The 20,800-nt window shown below is 41.3% G+C and overlaps 2 protein-coding genes across 2 annotated transcripts in view; both read right to left on the minus strand.

Moving 5' to 3' along the window:
• ZNF827 (zinc finger protein 827) overlaps nucleotides 1-128 on the minus strand; it is a 184,227-nt gene extending 184,099 nt beyond the window's left edge. Inside the window, exon 1 of the mRNA XM_048942613.1 lies at nucleotides 24-128. The gene's annotated coding sequence lies outside the window, so the exon portion shown is untranslated. The remainder of the gene's footprint in view (nucleotides 1-23) is intronic.
• A 5,408-nt stretch (nucleotides 129-5,536) lies between these two features.
• SLC10A7 (solute carrier family 10 member 7) overlaps nucleotides 5,537-20,800 on the minus strand; it is a 148,001-nt gene continuing 132,737 nt past the window's right edge. The window contains exons 11-12 of the mRNA XM_048942662.1: nucleotides 12,002-12,147; nucleotides 5,537-8,494 (exon numbers count right to left, since the gene is read on the minus strand). Coding sequence (XP_048798619.1) covers nucleotides 8,450-8,494; nucleotides 12,002-12,147 — 191 coding nt within the window. The 3' untranslated portion in view covers nucleotides 5,537-8,449. The remainder of the gene's footprint in view (nucleotides 8,495-12,001; nucleotides 12,148-20,800) is intronic.

Genomic DNA, 20,800 nt, shown 5'->3' on the forward strand with positions numbered 1-20,800 from the left:
AGTACACGCAGAGCGTATCTTACCCAGCCGCACGCCTTCTTTCTGCCGATGTTTAGGAACTTATTGCAACGCACAGCGCGAAACTTCCTTACGCCAGCCCACCCGCGGCGGCTGAGGGACACGCGGTGCCCGCTCAAGGCCCGAGGCGCGGTCCCGCTCCCGCCCCGCCGCAGGGCCCGGCCTGCACGGCCTCGCGGCGCCGCCAGAGGGCAGCGTTGCTCCTGCAGCTCCGCAGCCCGGCGGGACGCTGCTGGGAGAGGCGCTGTGCGCGCGGCGGGACCGAGGCAGCGCGAAGCAAAGCGGGGACGCGGGAAACGGAGCCGCTCAGCAACGCCGGGCGGTGCGGGCTGCTCCCAGCACCGAGCTTCGCTCTGTAACACGGGGATCGGGAAAGGGCCGATGTGCTGGCTAGCGCTCATCAGCTCCTTCCAGTCTGCATGAGAGGTTCAGCTGCAGAATCCCCCTTAAAATAACGCAGAGAGAACAAGAAGTGGAAGGAAGAAATTAGTTTCTGTAAACAAAGAGTGCACGCTGAAACTCCCTTCGTAATTTCCTGTACTGCAGCCCCAGGACGACCATCAGTCCCCATCCATCAGCTCAGCGTCCCGATTCGACTTCTGATAGCATAACTGTCCTAGTTCCTAAGCAAAACCACACAGAAGGGACGAACAGAACGGCACACGTGGTCATCTGCACGATTTATCCGGCAAAGCCCATTACTTCTGTCTGGAAGCAAATTATTATTAATTCCCATCTCTTTTGTCAGTGTGAACTTAACGTAGGCCAAAAAGTCATGGGAAGTTTTCTTCAGAGGGAAGTCCGTTCAAAACGGAACAAGAAAAAAGCTTAATTAAGTCTTTTTTAAATGAAAACCACTCAAGGCTTGACTGTTAATCAAAAGAACATTACTTACCTTCCTCAGCATAGCTGGAACCAGGAGCTGGCAGCGGCTCTTAAAAAGGATCTCTTTTGTCTTTCTTTGGTCAGAACTTACAAAAGACTCCAGCTGAACTTAGGCTCTAAATGCTCCTTTCCCTCTGCTAACATATTGTGCTTCTGGGATTTTGTTCAGAGCAAACATTTTGTTACTGAGACAGTGTACTCCAAAATTTGGGCTTCTGAAAAAGCTGCAAATGAGCTCCAAGCAGCAGCTCTTCCAACAATACTGTTATGCCGTCTTAAGAAACCATATAGTTGGGATTGTTTTCACTAATGCTGGAAATCGAATTGAAATTTCTCACCAAATTTAATTTTCACACATAGAAAAGTACTGCTTGCTGCACACCAGAGCACATTTATGTATAAACCAAAGCTAAAAATGCAAATGGGGTGAATTAGCAGGGAGACGGCTGTGGAAAATGAATAGCCAGACCAGCAAAGCAACCTATTAAATACACGTGAGATCTTAAACCACAGAACACAGAAAATAATTCAATGCAAACACTGTTACACAGGGAGAGCATTTTTTCCATGTGTAATACGCACCTTACTTAAAAACTAAAATAAACAAAAAAAACCAGCTACCTAAAAATCTGCCCCCCCAAACCGTAAGATTTTACTGTTTTGGACACTGCCCTGAAAGACACTTTAGATGAGATTTGGGCACACGTTCTGTGATTGCATGTAACATTATGCAGCTCCTTACTGCCTTTACAATTAGACAGGCCCTGCGTTAGCCATGTTACCAGAGGAATTACCAGACCCCACAGGCTGCAGCACTTTTACTCTGTTCCCAACTCACAGAAACTCACACTTCTCAACCCAGCAATCCTTTTTTTCATTTGGAGGGACCAGAAAGAGAGGAATTTGTAAGCAGCCGAGGCACAAATACAGGCACGCTGGGGAGGCTCTGCTCCCGCTCTCCGTTAATGGGCTGTGGGATTTGAGTCGGGTGAGGAGAGCTGTGCCTGGTGCTCACAGCAGGCTGAGCTGGAAAGACGGGGCTCCCCACATTAACACTCCGTGAGCTGCATCAAACGGAGTTATCATATTAGCTGCCTGAAACTGTGTCACAGCTTTATTTTTAGTACACTTCTGTGCCCCTGGGATGTATTTTATTTACCAAGGAATTGGACCTAAACAGAGATGTGAACATCAGCGCACTAAAGGGCACTTCAGACAACTCTTTTAGAGGGCTGTATGTGCATTTGGGGAAGGAAAGGCAGAGTAGAAGGACGAGCCAAATGCCGTGCACGCATCTTCCTGCACCACTCATTGGAATCACAGTTTGTTGTTCAGTTGCTCTGAAAAAGAACTATAATAAAATATCTCACTGAAAAGAAAAAAGATGCAATTTTAATACAGAAAAACATTGGGAATATGGAAGAACCTTATTTAAAGCAATACTGCAGAACATAGCAAGCAAGAACTTGCTGAAGATCTTGGCAAAAGATATCACACAATTATTGCTCAATATGTTTCACAGGCTGCCATTGGCACCAACAGCGGGTGCAACATTGGCTCAGGGCTGCTGATCCCGACTCAAATGCTCTTCATTGTGCAGCAGCGCTGCTTTGCACTGGATGGCTAAGGACAGTTAAGATTCCGCTCTTTCAAAGGTGTTATCCTGACTCCAGCTTCACTTCCTCGAGAATCCTTTGATCCTCAACTGACAGCCACAACAGTGAGCTATGGGCCCACGTGAGAGCTGGCAGCGCACACAGGGAGGCTCGAGTCCCAGTGAAGCATGTGTCAGGTTGAAGATAGGGGGGAAAAAAAGACATTTTATAGCAGATTTCATCAAATGTTCCAGGTGAAAACTGGCGGAACTGCATAGAGAAGACACCAAAAAATGGGATACAATTTTTTAACTTCTCAAGCATGAGCTGTGCAGCAGACAAAGGACACTGATCGGGAAGGACTACTGTTCTGATGCTAAGAAATAGAGCACAGAATTGTAAAAAGCTTTTGTCAATAGAATTTCATACCCAATTATTGTCACAGGACTCTCAAATTTTATTTTCCGCAATTCCTCTGGCAAAAGGCCAGATCTCACATGACCTCCATAATTTTCTTAATCGCATCAATGAAATCATCTTTCCTTCAAGGCAACCCTTTTTTTTTTCTTTTTTTTCTTTTTTTTTTCCCTCTCCTCTTAAGAGACCTGATTTCTCTTAGAATTTGGAACCATTTCATAAGTGAATAGTAATTTTTCTCTTACGGAGAGGAACATCAGCAAACCTTTGGTTTTATTACAGTCATACTTGACGGTACCCACCCACACGGGACGCTCCAGAGAGGGCTTTTTCTTGTTCATTACATGGAAAATGCTTATGTCAAGTGGCAACTCTGAACACAAGTAAGGAGTGGACAACACACACCCGCACAGGATCATCAGGAGACAGATGGCCTCTTCTGCATGCTGCAGCGTTGAAGGATTGGCTGCCTCGCTGAGCAGGGATCGCAGCCGGTTCCTAGTCTCATGCCTGCATTCAGTCTGGGCGAGCAACACAGAGCCAGAGCTGGTCTGGACCTACCAGGTACACTAACAATTAACATGTTATTCTAGGAGCTCTGTAGTTCTTCATTATTCCCCTTTTCAGTAAAAGCTTGCACTGATCTTCTTTGTATTTTTTTCCTCAGGTGATCCGAGCCCCAGCTTCAGGAAAAATACTGAGACCTAAGAAAAGTGCTTAACTTTGCAAATGCCAGTGATGGGATCAACTCAGCGGAGTACTTTCCTGCAGGACACCAGTCTACCTGCTTTCTCTGCCCAAACTGTGCTCAGTAAGGCAGGCGGCAGAGAGCACTGCAATTCAAGAGCAGTGACTGCTCATTTCTTTGTCGCTCTATAGGTCACTGGCTACAAATCTCTGCAGAAATGCATCTGAAGATATTTTGAAAATTTGGCCTCCACTGATGAGAAAATTAAGTGGTGACTCATGCTCCCATCAGCTCCACGCTTGATTACTGCAATTTGATGGACTGAGAAGCTGATATTCCACCGAGACGGCAATTTGCTTAGGGGAGCAGCTGAGAGGCCTCATTGGCACCAATTGTTTCCAACACATCTCTCTTATCCTTTTAATCACTAGGAAATTTAATTTCACTTCTCACTGAAGATCTCACTCTCTGCTTTTCCAGCAAGAGAACAATTCAGAGGCTGATTTTGTTACCTCTGCTGCAGCTCTAGATTCCAGCATGAAGCAAGCTTGCTTGTACCAGTATCTCAGAACTGTATTTTTCCTGGCATTTGATTTTCTGGTCCCTCCAATCTAGAGCACCCCTACTCATGATTAGTTACCATCCTGCTGGGTGTTCTCTGTTGAATGAGAATGGTAGAGGAACTGTGCACATAAGCTTCAAATAACTGAATTCAAAATGCCTCCTTACAAGAGCTCACAATCTAACAACCACAAGTGATATATGGTTCACAAAAGCAAACTGCAAAGAGACAATTTTCTTCAGACACTGCTCCAAACAGGTGTTGTAATTCTAGTCTGAGAGACAGGGGCTACCACTGGAAACAGGGGCAAGAGAGATTTGGTTCTTACATGCCAGAAAGGGCCAGCCATCTGAAATGAAGCATAGTATACTCTTCATTTGCTCTCTTCAGATGCTACATTATCATGGAGTGTTGTTAGAACAACTGCAGAGCTTTTCAAACAGATTCCTTTGGGAAAGTGCTCCACAGCTTAACAGCCTTTTCACTGGAGATACACACGTGTAGCCCAGGGCAGAATTCAGTCTCCCATCTACTTAACGTGTTTGAAAAGGATGGTATGTGTTTCTGGCACTTCATAATAATAATAGTAATACAAATGCTTTTGGATTATAACAAAATGGAGAAACCGTCATTTAGCTCTGACTGCGTTGCAATTCCCAAATGCATCAACATCTACTTAAGTGTAAAATAATCTACAGTTTACAAATACAATGCTGCAATAGTCTGCTATAAAGGCTCTGTATAAGATCACGACTCAATGCAAAACACAATTCAGTGACTGTAATTTCATTTTTAATGTCAGAATAACATAAAAAAGTAGCTCTTTCTCCATATAAAGACCTGCAAAAAACGTATACGAGAGGCTTGGTCCTTCCTAGCATTTCTACACGTGTAACTGCTCATATCTTATGCACATACGTACACACACATAGATAAATGTGCTTGCAGACAGACAATATTTCATCTTAACTTCTAACCTCCTGCTGGCAAGGTATTTTCACAGAAAACCGTACACAAAACTAAAAGCTGCTCTCTCCCTGACTGCCAGAGTAATTGAGAGGACTACAGTAAAACCAAATTAGCGGATTACTCCTCTTTGGTCTGTGAACAAGCACAACTGCCCAGCTCCTGCTGAGACTGCAGTCCTTGTGTTCCACAACCCATTCACACCAGCTAGAAGTTACACGAGAAAAAAATGCAACCACAAAATAAAGATCTGCATTTTTAAATACATAAAATTATTTTCTTGGACCTTACTGGCACCATCATAAGCTTCTCAAGTACTGCAAAAAAGGGGAAATAACATTTTTGAGAGACTCAACACAACTTACAAAGACTCCCTGTGAACTCTGAAGTATCGCTTTATTGTCTTGGTGGGTTTTTTTCCCTCTGATATAATTAAATGGGATTATAGATATGTGGAAGCTAAGAAACATCTATGATTAAGAAAATCCTAATGTTTAATATACAGAGTTCTCACTTTCTATCAGTTTTGCCTGACTACATTAATCACCAACTCTCAGTTAAATCTAAGGCTAAAAAATGAAACTACTTTACACCTCTACTGAAGCATTGTTGTATTCAATGAATTAACTTCCATTTGATTGTAATTTGCAGTATTCCTTATTTCTCCAAGTTTAGTTCATTAAATATTTTTAAACAGCTCAGATTTTTTTTTAAAAGAAGGACAAGCAAAAAATTTTAAAAACTTGTAAAAGAACAAGAAGTAGGTAATGAGTAAGAAGTTGATCCAAAGGATGAGTGATCTTGTTTTCCTGTCAGCCAAATGAAATTCAGAACCATCCTGTTTATTAAGGGCATTAAGCATAACAAAAAGACTTAAAACAAACAACAGACTTTAAACAAAACAGGATTGATATGCATAACTAAGTTTCATGAAGTATGGTTTTTAAAAGCACACTGCAGTTTTGCTTTGTGTTCCCTTTAGACGAACATCTCCAATGCTGACACACAATATTATGCTGCCCCAAGCAATCAACGGTGACAGGAAAAAAAGGATGTTCTCAGTGGAATCCAAGCAAGTTGTTGGTTGTACTGAAGATAGGAGACTCAGTACAGAGGTAGCTCAGTAAGGGTAGCTGCAGTGTTCTACTTAGCATCAACACAACCGTGCTCATCATATGCTTGAACCTTTCCTTCAGATTAAAACAATAACAAGACTATCACTTGCTGGAAATGTTGTTTTGCCATTCAAAATTAACAGAAGGAGACACTGATGCTTAATTCCTTACATATTCTGGAAGTTTGGGTTGATAGAAATAGAATAAAAAGAAGCCATCCTGAGTCTGGACTCTGCTGCAAGCACAGACAAGGGAATTTTAGTGCTCAAAGAGCCAATTTCTGATTAGCATGTTAAAGAAATGGCCCAAGAACATGCATGTTACTCTCTCCAGTTAAGCACCCAGGTTGGCCTGTTGGTGGATCAGACTATGCCATCAAGAGATTCAATGATCACAGCTGTGAGCTCGCTGCCCTTTGTATCTCTGGCTACAGAGAAGAGAGAACAGCCCTGGAGGATGCTGTGAGTGGACAGAGGGCAGAGTTTGACTCCTGTCCAAGGAATGAAAAGAAATCAGCTTGTGACCACATCACATACCTTCATTATGTGGTTTCCTTATTGCTGACAACAATTTTGAATGAAGGTGACGCTGCCGGCTCCTAACAGTTTCTCAGAGAAATGGTAACAGAATCTTGCACTAACTGACCATCAGGTAAAGCACCCAGGATGGGTGTCCGATTGCTTTCCTGCTGTGCACAGGAGTGACAGGCTGGATAAAACAGTAGATAGATCAACCATTTCTTTTTCCACTAAGGAAAAAAGGTATGTATTTAATGTACCTATCCTAATAAAAAAGACCTTCCGCTTGTGCAAATGTCTACAGCCTTATCAGAGCTACATCTGCTCAAGATCTGCTCAGCTGCACCATTAACTGCGATGTTAACCCTGACACACGTGACACTTCTGCACTCACATCGATCTCCGTTTGACCTATTTCTTCCCTTCCTTTTAATGTTGTAACGTACAATTGCCAGCACAGTTTTTGCAGATGGGTACCCCTCAGAGCCCAGTGTAGACAGTCTTCTGAAATCTTAATCTCCCAGACAAGATGCAGAGCTGGCCAGGTGCTTAAAATACATGCCTACGTTCCTTTCTCTTCAATTTTCCTCTTAGAAGTGATATTTAGTATGCGATTTACGCAGCTTTTTTAATAAAGTAACATTTTATTCTTGAAAAATTTGTGATGGATTGTCAAATTAGCTACGATCCTGTTCCTGTTACAGTAAGGATCCTTCTATTTAGAAAAAAAAATAATTGTCAACTCTTGTCCTCACAAGCTATTGTTCATTAACAACGCAGCAAAGAAGAAAACAAAGCTCAGCTTACTACAATAGAGACTCTGCTTCAATATTAGCATCCTAAATTCTGTCACTGCAGATCCCTGTGCATTGCACCAAGGGAAGGAAAAAAAGAAAAAGAAAAATTTGCGTTCTTTAGGGGTAAATTATAAAAAAAAAAAAAAAAAATCTCCTAGCTGCAAACACAAATACTTCACTCATAACCCAAGCACCAGATCAGTTCTTTGAAGAAGCTTATGAGGCATTTAAGATATACAATGGCACAATATCATACAATGGAATTGAAAGAATTTTCTTGAGAAACCATTAACTTTGAAGGAATGTCTAGACAACTGTGTCAACAAATGCAAATAATTCATGCTTCTCAGCTTCTATCCAATGGATGGCCCCATGCTGAGTATACACAAACTCAAAAGAAAAAGGCATGTCACAGTCATATGACTAGGGAGTGTAACAGAATCACACAGAAATTCAAGTCAGCCTTGAAAAAACCCTTCAGAAAGCTCTTCTCCAGGCTAAGCCAGCAGTGGGATAGGCTACTGGTCATTTTGGCTACTTACAGCTGGTGCGCCCTGGCTTCAAAGCAGGGGCAATGGAAAAAACACAGCTGTTATTCATGACCTCTTCATTTCATTCCATTAGAAAAATAAAAACTAAAGGACTTCAAAATACTGTACAAAGCTTTTGCAGTAGCCAACAAACCGGCTTCTGGAATCAATGCTTTTGCCAAAAATGCATTGTAAGGCACTTAAAGGGTATCTTTTTTTTATATATATATATGTATATATAAAAATAAAATATGCACTGTTGCAACATTCACAAATACCCAGTTGTCTCAATCATCTGTGTGTACAGTATAGTACATATATACATTCACTGTGACACCGGCCGTCTCCATCTCCATCATTATACTTTCACGGGTACTTTGGGTTGCCTGGTTAACTTCAGTGCCTGTGAACACAGAAAACAAAAGCAGTCACGTTCTTACATTCTCAAAAGACTGACAGCACAAGACAAACTTCTTATTAAGGGGTGACAAAATGCTCTGGGTTCTTCTGGGATGCCGAGTGAGGTATCAGCACGCAACTGACAGGCCACTGGCTTTCGTGATATCTTCGCATCTCTGGTAGCCCATCACAACAGACAGCCTTAAGAAAGGAACGACAAAGAATCCGGCCAGACAGCCAGCAAAGGAAACTGGCCAGCAAAAGAAGCTGGCATGGATTTCAGATGTCTTTTAGAAAGCAACTACCAGGGTCGCATTGAAGAAATCACCTGTGGCACAGATAAAAAATGCTTCTGAGTTACTCAGGGAAAGACAGTGAAGAAAACTTCTGCAAACACCTTTGTATTCTCAGGTCTTCTTTTCACATGGCTCAAAGCACACCCATAGCCTAGTCACTGCTGCAGTGATGGATGTCACACACTTTGGACGTTACCTTCACGTATGAGGAAAGGTAACAACAAGCCATGCCCATCCGCCCACAGATGGAGACCTTACCCCAAGTGATACCTGACATCATTTTTGTTTACAGTGGCTGCAGCATTAGTGTGCTTTTACCAAACATTTTTACAAGGAGAGAAAATCCATGGAGAAACCTTTAAGCGCAGAAGGGTCAGTCAGTTACAGCAGGTAAACTACGCAGGGTGAGGTTCAACTTGAATGACAGGTGGTCATCCTTCCACTGTGGCAGGATGCACCCCCACTGACTTAGAAGGTAAGTGTGACAGGCTTAAAAGACATGAGGTTTTCAGCTGCTCCTGTATACACTTGTGGGCACTGTGAAGGATACGCCTGCTTTTGGTGTGCTGCACACTAAAATAAAGCTCGGTGCTTTTCTGTGGCCTGAGCAAGAAGGAAGTTCATGAAATTTGGAACCAGTGTTTTCCGTGTCCTCCTGGGGGAAGTGCCCTGACAGACTGGCATTTGCTTGAAAGACTTATCATTTCTGAGAGCTGGCTAAACAAGCAAAATTCAGTCTGAGAGATAAGTGTGACGGGTCTTCCTATTGCAAATACTAACCTGTAATATTGTACATTTAAAGCTTGTATGCACTGCTCAAAAATCATTCTAGCACAAATGTAAACCCTTCAAAAAAACCCAATCCTTTAAAAATAAATAGGCTTTATTCCCCTCAGAAACACCAGCTTTCAGGAACACCAGCATTTCACTATTGTTAAATCTAGCCATTTGAGATTAGTCTTTTGGATATTATTCATCAAGAGACTCAGGAGAGATATCAGTTCACATTTTCTTTGGGAAAACAATTTTTCAACTTTGTAGTTTGGCAGATTCTGCTGCCATATTTACAAACTAGAAATACTTCAGTGTAGATGAACCTCTAAATATTTAAATTCAATTTCATACAACCAGATCACATGTACTATCATAATTAAGTAAGAATGTCACTGCAGTTGAGTACTGTGACTGGATAACCACCTCCCCCTGCAAGAGATGCCAAAATGAAGCCAAGGTGTTTATAGAAAATAAACATCAAGGGTGATGATGACATGTTTATTTTCAAAGCAGAAGACCATTATCCAGTCACAATATTCGCTCCTATTATTGCACCCGTACCAGACCCAACCTCATTGATTTTTCTTATGAGAGTAATTAAAATAACATTTGTGAATAATAGAGAAGGCCAACTGAAGGAACTGCTGCAACAGAACAACAATTCCCCAAAGTGCTTCTATGGTAGCATTACAGTCTGATTAGCACAGAAGGTTTATTTGAAGCTTAATGAATAAGAAACTAGTGCTGGTGAACTGTAAATCTCGGCTGTACTGGTTGACTTTTCTGATGCCCTGTTTAAAGGCTGTGTTAACTTGCAACAACTGACAGCAGCCCCTACAAGCCCTCACCACCCCGAGTGTCGGGGAGGTCTGGATGAGCTCCAGCCAACTGCAGGTCTTGGCAGCAGGGAGCAGTCAGACAACGAAGAGAAACCTGCATTGCAGGGATTGTTTCCGTCACTGGTAGTGTGTGACTATCAGTTCTAACAGGCTACCATTCTTCAGGTGAGGCACACTGTTTTCTTTATGCAATCTGACCCATGATTATTTCTGATAATTAAAAACGAATATCATTGCTGTAGACTGCTGGAATTTCTGAAATTATGTATGATTTGCAAATTTCCATTTGTGAACACTAAGGTAAATGCAGCTTCACGAGACCTGATTTCTGGACTCACTGCTGGAAAACTGGGAGCTTTCCTTCTTTTTATAGTTCAGATAATCATAAACGGAGCAACACGAAGTGACTACGTTAGTACCTAGCATGCAAATTGTCAAAGTAATTTTGCTGAAGTAGTAAAAAGCTGGTCTGTTGAATTGTGCTGAAAATTGGTAACACTGAAGATAAAAATAACATCCACTGTAGAAGTGAAGAATGAGGAGTACTGGTGGAGCTGGGCCTTGTACAGTATGACTCAACCTTCACCTAGCACGACCCTCTAAAACTACTTCAGTTGTCACAGCTTCTTGATCCTTATCATCTCGGAACATTAGAGACAGAACTACAATCAGTGGCAAAGAATAGCCAGCTGTGCAGTGGTTATTACTGTTCTGAGAACATGACAGAAACTACTGCAATTTCATGTACGTCACAGAACAGCTCTCTGTAAACAGCTTCAATCAGCACTGAAATAAATGCAACTCGAATCACAGAATCATACAATTGTTCTGGTTGGAGAAGATCTTAAAGATCATCAAGTCCAACCACAACCTAACCATACTACCCTAACTCTAACAACCCCCTGCTAAGTCATGTCCTCGAGCACGACATCCAAACAGCTTTTCAACACATTCGGGGATGGTGGCTCAGTGATGCCAATGCAAAAATCTCTAGGTTAGTCTACAATCCTGTGGCTATTCCACATTTTTTACATGAAACGCAATGCACCAAACTTCTGTAGACTTCTGGCTACTATAAAGAGTGACCTAGGTAAAAAACTATAAAGAGTGACCTAGGTAAAAACTATACAAACAACACAAAGAAACAACCTCCCCCCCCAAAAAACCCACAACCAATACAAAACATTTTCATGTTTTTTTCAACACAGTTCCCAAAGGGCCTTCATTTCAGCTGATTCCTGAAGCTCTCATGCCAGTAGAGTTCACACCTCCACAAGAGGGATGCAAGGCAGTGATTACTATCCAAAGACTAAACCATTTTTACTGGCTAAAGTGTCAATTCATAGTTTGAATGCTCGCTGCAGTGAAATGTACAAGCTGTGGAGGTCTAACTTCTGCATTCGGACTTTTATGAAGATAAGGAGCATAAAGTTCAACCTTTTTAACATGTTACTAATGTGACTATCACTGTCAAAAATCCCTTCCATGAGACCCACAAGAATGAACCTGAGAAGTTTAAGACTTGTGTTCAGGTATTTTTTCCTCATAGCTGACTTCCCCTTATAAATTTGAAGGAAAAAAAAAAAAAAAGGCAATTCTTACCTTTTGCCTAGAAACCATCCAAGATTTTATTGTTGGTACCAAAAGACTGCCAAGGAGAATCTGAGCAGGATGATAGATGAGTAAGGGGACAGAAATTAAGGATAAGTGCTCATAACCTGCAAATACTATCTTCAGCATTGGAATCCCTGCAAGCAGAAAAACAGGAGATGGACTCTTAAAAGAATCAAAGAGAAAAGCAAAGCATTTCATGTTGCACTGTAACTTAACTCCCCCTCCCCCCCAAAAGAAAAAAATACATAAAAGAACCCCAAAGCCAAAATGAAGTTTTACATAGAAAATTAAAAACAAAAACAAAAAACAAAAAAAAGAACCATGCAAAACGAACCTGGAAGAAAATGAACAACACCACCACATAAATGGCTGCATAAGTTCTGTGCCAGAAAGGAAGTAGGGGAATGCCACAAAATATTTTCCCTAACGATGCTGATAGCTGCAAACTCCTGCTGATGTGAAATACATTTGTGTCACAGTATGAATGTTCAGTTCCTGGGCATATCTCTGCACTGTTTATTTACTCCTTCCCCTTGCTATGCTGTTTTACATTTTTGTGATTGTCCCCCATCCACAGGATCGCCCAGCTCCTGCTTCTTCACTCCATTCACTACCATAGGAGGGATTCCTGGTATAGTCTTCGCCATTAAGTACTCAAATTATTGACTTCCTTGCTTAAACTGATTTACACAAAGTGGAGTCAGGAACCATGCAGGTAAGTGCTCACGTGTTAGAGAACAAACCTCTGCTCTAAGCTTATGTTTCAGAAAAGAGAGCACGAGAAAGAAAAGATTCAGTGAACTGAGTGAGCAATATGAATATCATTCCTATGAGCAATCAGGGAGCACGTGGAGTTACAGAAGTTGTTAGCTGCTGGAGGAGGTGAGTTTTAAGAGCTAGACATCGGCCATTTTCCCAAAGAGATTGAATTTGTACTCAACTGTGCTAATTCTATGAGACATCCACATGTAACCTTCCCACTTGATGAATTAATATGTAAGATTAAATTTGATTTAGTTTTGTGGTAATGAAACTGATTATACTGACTTTGAACATGTTATTATTGAAAACGATCTGCTGAAATCTTGCGGTTTTGTTACCATGCTCCAGAAAGCATGGGTGCAGGCAATACTTGCAGCCATCTCATCTCATTTGACCAGACATTCAGATAGATGCAGACAAGATCGGCTGCTATTCCTTGGGAACCCCCTTTCTCCCTGGTTAAAAACATCATTCTAGGAATCTTCTACCAGCATCAACTTTACAACAAACAAGTCTAAGCAAGAGTTTTGACAGAGCTTACTTAAGAGACTTCTTTCTTAGCAGTGACAACAAGCTGAGCTTTGTGGTGCATGCCCCTCCATTCCCTCACTAGTAGAAGACTTTTATCAACCACAGTTGCCATATTTACATACATCTCTACCTATCTTGAATAAATTCTTGTTTTCAAGACCCTTCCAGACTTCCCTTAATAAAAGCAGGCTCCTTCCTCTATGAGGAAACATAGTTCGTTGATAATGAGCCACCAGTGGCCCATTACTGTTCACATACATCTAGGCTTGCTCAAACCAGCACAGTTTCCACAGCACAATTTCTTGTATATATTTTAACTAGTTCCATCATATTAACCTATTAACAACTTCATCCCCATACTAGTAGATTTGTCCTAGGGGGCTATTTCCAGCAAGAGACTGAATCAAATTAAGGCTTGCACGCTTAACTCAGTATTAATAAGTTATTACCCTTAAAACAGTATCGTGGACCTACCACCAACACAACAGAACTGCTTAGCATTAACACTAATATCTAGTGTTTGGGATTAGACAGTATTTGGACAGAAACTAAATGGGCATTTGCACTGTATTATGGAGCGTAATTTGCTTCAAATGCCCACCACAGTGTTTTTGTAAACAGATAATGATTTTATTATATGTTTCCAAGTCTCTACTACACCCTCGTGGGTCTTTTTCTCTTCTCTAACCACAGAAAAAATCAACTATGTTGCTATATTTATGTTCATATGACAGCACCTGGTGTTTTGGTAGTGCAGTTTCATCCGCGGATCTCACAACACTTCAGTAAGCTGAACAGGACTCCTACAGAGAATCAGAGAGCTCAAAGATGACTAACCTGGGATTGCACAGAAAACTAACGGTGGAGACACGAACAGAATGGGTCCAAAGTGACTGAGATTCTTTATATTACTGTATGCTTTCTGAATGGAAAATAAGAGAAATTCTAGACCAAAAGGTAAACTCTCTAGAGGAAAGCTGTTTCAGTAAACTATGAAAAGGAAATTGAAGCAATCAAATAGAGGTACAAGATACTGTAGTTAGCGTGACAATGTAATTAGACTGCAGGGTGGAAAGAGATGCTTAATTCACAGCTCATTTAAATACACGTCAAAACAATAGCCTCATGCAAGCCAGTAACGTGCAATTAAAGTTCCTGCTATTTACTAGAAAAAACTAACAGGTGAAAAAAAGCAATTAATTTCGCATGCACACCCTTGTTTAAAAGAAAGAAAAAGCCCTGCTGCCTTTTTACAAACTTCCCAACTTCCGCAATTCCAACAATGCCAGTATGCAGCTCTCTCCAAAGAGGTTTGATGACAGAGATCCATAGACTACAGTCACAGATGTTTACATCAGGAGCAGTGCCACAAAGCCAGACAAAACAGCACGGGATTTTACTTGTTTTTAAGAATGTTCTTTAAACTTTTGTATCCCACTGCATAGCAACGGCAAGCATCGGTACGACAGCTGTTTCCCAAAGGCATAAAACCGATACAAGTCTCTACATAAGAACATACATTTTACAAGCTATTACTCCCTCTCTTAAGAAGAGAAGAAATTGGGTGTGGGAATTTCTTTTTCTAAAATAAACCATCTGCTCCCCAAAACAAAAGCAACAACAAAATGAAAAACAAATCTCAGCCGAAGGAAAAAAAAAGTGACATTGCAATAACCGAGCTGATGCTGTATGCTAAATCCCTGCACAGAATGTATTTTCAAGATGAGGTTATGAACTAGTGTTAAGAGAAGCTATAACAGAAACACTGAAACAGTAGTGACATAAACAGATGCTGCTATAAGAAAACTAATAAAATGAGTTTAAATCTTTCAGATGGATAGCAAGGAATAAAGGTGCTAAGCAAAATAAAACTTCTATTTATTTTGTCCATTCTTCTTTTCCTCACCATTTATAGCCTATTGTTCCTAATGTTAATGAAGTATGATGGCTCTGCTTAGTATACCATAGGAAAATTTTGCACAGGATCAAATCACTTGTAGTAATGAAGCCACTAGCACAGTTGTAATTCTCTTCAGTTTCCTCAAAGAACACAGCAGCTGCACCCTGTGAGCCCCTAACGTTACCGGGGCATTTATTCACAGAATTGATTGCTAAGGCTACATTCAGTTGTGTGAAGAACGATATGTGAAAGGATTTGTTGTTCTGCTTTCACAGAGCCATTACAATCACGCTTACCAGCATTTCAAGACTGGCTTCGATTCAAGTGCAAAGTCTTCCACCTGGGTTGTGACAACCCCTGCTATCAGAATAAACTGGGGGACGTAAGAATAGAGCAAAGCCCTGCTGAAAAGGATTTGGGGATACTGGTGGATGGCAAGCTGGACTTGACCAACAACGTGCCCTTGCAGCCCAGAAAGCCAACTGTACCTTGGGCTGCATCAAAAGCAGCATGGCCAGTAGGTGGAGGGAAGGTGATCCTGCCCCTCTACGTTGTGCTGGTGAGGCTGCACCTGGAGCACTGCATCCAGACGCGGAGTCCTCAGCACAGGAGAGATGTGGACCTGTTTGAGTGCGTCCAGAGGAGAATCACAAAAATGATCCAAGGGGTGAACCACCCTCCCTACGAGGACAGACCGAGAGAGCTGGGGCTGTTCGGCCTGGAGAAGAGAAAGCTTAGGAGAGACCTGAGAGAGGCCCGTTATTATCTAAAGAGGAGCTACAAAATGGGAAAGGTACAAATTATTTAGCAGGGTGTTGTGACAGGACAACGGGAAACGGTTTTGAAGCAAAAGAGGGTCGATTTAGGCTGGACATAAGACTTTTTCTTTACTACAAGGGCAACGAAGCACTGAAACAGGTTTTCCAGAGAGGTGGTGGAACCCCTGTCCTCGGAGACATTCTAGGTGAGGCTGGATGGGGCTCTAAGCAACCTGGTCTAGATGCAAATACCTCTGTTCGTTGCAGGGGAGCCGGACTAAATGGCCTTCAATGGTCTCTTCCAACTCAAAAGAGAGTATGATTCATCCTGACTGACAACGAAGGAAGAACATGGGAATTGACAGAAAGATTCTATTACAAGCTGAGAAATTTTTAAATTGCTGTGGCGGTCCGAAGGTTCATGACGCAAACATCAACTCACGTTGCTGCAGTTTATGATGTTTCAGGCTCCTAGCAGCTAGGTTCGGCTCCTCAGCTAAAGATCCTCACTCACTACAGATGACACAAGGAAAGAGTGGAAATATGGTACTCAGCTGAGTGCGGAAACAGTACTTCACCTGACCAGGAGCACAAAGAGGAACAGCAGCAGTGAGAATGCACTGAGATCATTCCATAGACATCCCTTACAAGTAAGATGACAAATATTCTTCGCATTTTATTCTGAACTTGCCTCTTCTCCTTCGCTCAGCTTTGTTCTCCTATCACTCAATGTTCTCCCATCTTCCTCCTTGCTTTTGGGTTCCAGTACTCAAAGGATACACTTGTTCTTCTCCATGCTAATTTTTTTCTTCTCTTCTTACTTCTCCACTTCCATGCTTCTAGGCATTTTTTGTTTGCTTCCCAATGCCTTCAATATTGCTCTCACTTGCAGCACCACAAAATGTGCCACAAAATGTACATCGGCTAATATCAGTGAACTGCCAGCAGGGCCACAGCGACAAAGAGAAGGAAATCTGCCTGAGGTACAGAGTGCTATTCACTTGTCTTCCTGTTTGCACCCTCATCCAGCCCATTCCACGCAAGAACTACACGTGAACCTGAAGAACTGCTAACAAAGAGAAGCTGTTGAACTTTCATCTATGACCTTCCACAGCAACAAGGAGTGAGAAAACCACTCTCGTCTTCTGGTATGGGAAATCCCTTGTTGCTCTCCATTGCTCTAGGGTATTCCCAGTCTTGCTCCAGCTTAAGGCCCCTGTTTCTCTAGCAGCCTACACAAAGCTATTTAGCCTTCCTCCAGCTCCGTACCCAACATAACCTCCCACATGCTCCCCTTTCCCCACTTTCAAAGTCGGTCACCACCTCCGTAAAAGATCCGTGAAAATGGTTTCCTGCACCTCTCTGTGTTCAGTTAACTGTAAAATAATAATAATAAAAATCCTAAAAGATCTGAAAATATTTTTAAGAGAATTTAAATATGGCACTCTTTTCATCTAGCTATCACGGCAGTAATATAAATGAAGCAAATTAATTTTAATGCTCCAAGGTACTGATTCTGTGTCACTGTCACTGATGGGATCCAGCCAGACTTTATGAGATGGCATTTGACTTTATGGAAGTGAGCACTATGCACGCATTTACAATTTTACAGGGACTTTAAGCTGTCATGCTGAAAAATGTTTATAAAACATTAATCAAAAAATGCCTCTTTAATACAATGCATTGTCTGAAAGATGTTAGGAGGCACATATCGTAAATGGATTCTTTTTCTGACTAAAGTAATTTCTACCAAAAGCCTTTCCCCGCTGCTATACAAGTACACAGTGTGGAAAGATAAAGAGCACTTTCTCAGCACATTACTACCTGATTCAAACACTTGGGAAATCACTAATGTACAGCATGCCATATTTCCATGTCACACATGACACATTTGTCTAAAATTACCCAACAGAGTTTGACATTGCAGCATATTCCATAGCAGAGCTTTCAACTGACATCTGCCAAGTAAGAACTTCAAGTAAGAGCTTTCTTCTTCCAACAAGCAAGTAAGAGTTTTCTTTTATCGCATACCCATGATGGAAGTGATAAAACAATAAGTACTGAAAATCAGTTTTTTTTTTCCTGTATTAATATGTTTATTTTATGCTCACTGAATGTGAAAGCTCCCCTCCAAAGCAGTGTTTCATCATTTGTTGTTTTCTACCTCATTGCAATGGGTTCAGAGAACTTAATAGAACATTTTTATTACCACCGAAGCGTAGGCCATTATCTCTCACACCCAGAGCAGAATTATTGCTACATGCTCTACTTACAAACTTCACTGTATGGATTTTTTCTCTTAAACGTCCTCACAACAAACAATTTTTCCTATAACTTTACTGCTTACATTACTGAAGTGCATTGCAAATCACAAAACACTCCAGCGTTTCTTCTTAGGAAAAGAGGTTTGGTGCCAAACAAAGAGGTCACCACCAAGGCTATGGAAGCACAAGAAATCAGAGCATCAAACAACTGTTATAGAGAGATGGTGGAAGTACTTAGAAGAAAATCCTTAATCTTTACGTTTACAATTCTCTTTTCTACTCATTTCAGAATTCTCAATTGCCATAACGTTCAATTGCAATACACAAAGTGAAGCAGCTGTATAATGGCAGCTTCTCTGAGACTGTGCTATACCTTTCTTTCTAAAGAACCTTTTCAGGGGTTGATATGAAGGGAGCATCTCCAGGCCAAGTAATATCCTTTTTTTTTTTTTTTTTTTTCCAATCGAGAAAAAGCCTTCAAAGAGAAGCACATACTGCATTTAAGCTCTCTTCAAGTACCAAAGCAGGGATTTTCTAAGCTTAGTCTTGCAAAGACAGAGACAAATGAGCACCTGGAATTTTAGTACATAGTTTCAGAATAGCATCACATGTGGCCCAGTGACTGCATAACGGGGATGCGTGGTGAGATCAGGGAGCAGGATTATAAAGAGGTCGTTCATGCACATAGCTACCAGAACACAGCAAGCACAAAGATACCAGAATGGCAATATATACCATTAATCTCTCATCAGCCAACTTCCTTGTGGATTTCCCTTCTTTTTTTTCCAGGCAAATCACATTGCAATGGTTAGTTTTGAGGAAACAGAGGTTTATACGCTGTGCCTGTCCTCAGCGAAGGCTAGACAGGACTAGAAGTTCACTGGGCTTGCTGAGATTCTGCTATTACATGCTGATATCAAAATAGGAGAAGATGTTTCTGACAAAATAACCACATAGGGATTATATTTACTTAACCCCATCTTTTCCACAGCATGCACTGAACTCAAATTTAATGCTCTTCCCCTAAAACAAGCTTCTTTCAGGTGTGGAAACAGCTGATTGACATCTGAATTCCAATAACCATACAAATACTTGCTCACTCTCAAGCGTAGCCATTTTAGCTGAAGAACGAACCAATGTAATAGAAAAATCACATTAAGTTGGAGGGAGAGTAAATTAATGGAAGATGAACCTAAAACAGGCGGCCAAACTCTTCCACAGGTGAAGACTTCTTCAGAGTACAGTCCGGTCATTATTTTCCAGCACAACTCCACCTGCAACTCTAGGATTGCTTTTTTGCTCTTAGCCCTCACCAAGAGGTTGTAGAGCTTAGCATTCTGTACTCTGCAGAAGGATCGAGACTGAGGAGATAATACATGACATTCACTACTCTCTTGTCTAGAAAGAAAATAACCATACCAAAGTCAGACTGCAAATCCACTATGGTGAGACAGGCCTGCACAATGGTTTGCAGCACTTTTGGTAAATTACACTTGGATGCCCCAATCTAACACTCTCACAGAAAACTAACTTGTGCTGGAAGGGATAAGGACACCATCCCTCAGCACAACCACAACTGCCAGCAGATAATATGACACCCAGTATCTGAGTAGGAAGAACCTGCAATGAAAGTAGTATTTGAGACCATGCTCCCCTTGCCTTTCTACGCACAACTACATGTGCTCTACACAGAACTGTGCTTAAAATATTATCAGGGGAAAAAAAGAGAGTTATATTTATCTGCACATCTTCATATTTCAGCTCAGCAAGGAGTGTAATGGGGAGCGAAAACAAACAGAAAACAAAACAAACAGCCAGACTCATGAAGAGGTGAAAACAAACATCTGTTTAGGAGCTTTTACAAGGGACTGGTGAGATTAAAGGAGTCTGGAATGGCTGCAAACGAAAACTGCAATATGAGTGGACCCAGTTCAGTTGAAGGTGTGCACAGACCCTAATCTTCAAACACTTTCATCTTTACCCTCCTCCCTGCGAAAGAAATGTATTACCAAAATATTCAACAGGTCATAGCACTACACTACATGATTCACTTCTTCTGGAGGACTAGAATTACTGGGAAGGCTCAGTACTGAATCAGAGTGCTGTGGTCACACAGTGCAACCCATACCACTGTGCTAGGACGCAAGAATTTCACTGACAGTCATGCTATGTTGTAGGAGACTGGGCCAATCTAACACTCAGATAAAGGAGAAAAAATATGGAATCAGGTATTTCTTTTCTCAAAGCTAGAAAAGATTAAAAAAAAAAAAAAAAAAAAAAGAAAGAAAATCCGGCATGCCTTGAATGCTCTTAATAATTATTAGTTGTCAGTGAAGTGGATCACTACACTCATCATAAGGCAGCAACTTGAGTTATATGTAAGTACGGTTAGCAGGGAACAGCATATTTTGATCCCGTTAAGCTTCTAAGTAAATAAATGTAAAGGATAGAAGAGAGTTTGTCTATTTCTGGGGTTTCAACATGTGTTCAGATTGGAAGTGATGTTTAATGAACAACATAGGCAATCTTACCAGCTGCTTACAATGAAACATTTAACACCAACAACAGCAGA

Source organism: Lagopus muta, chromosome 4 (assembly GCF_023343835.1).
Source record: "Lagopus muta isolate bLagMut1 chromosome 4, bLagMut1 primary, whole genome shotgun sequence".
Classification (NCBI taxonomy): Eukaryota; Metazoa; Chordata; class Aves; order Galliformes; family Phasianidae; genus Lagopus; species Lagopus muta.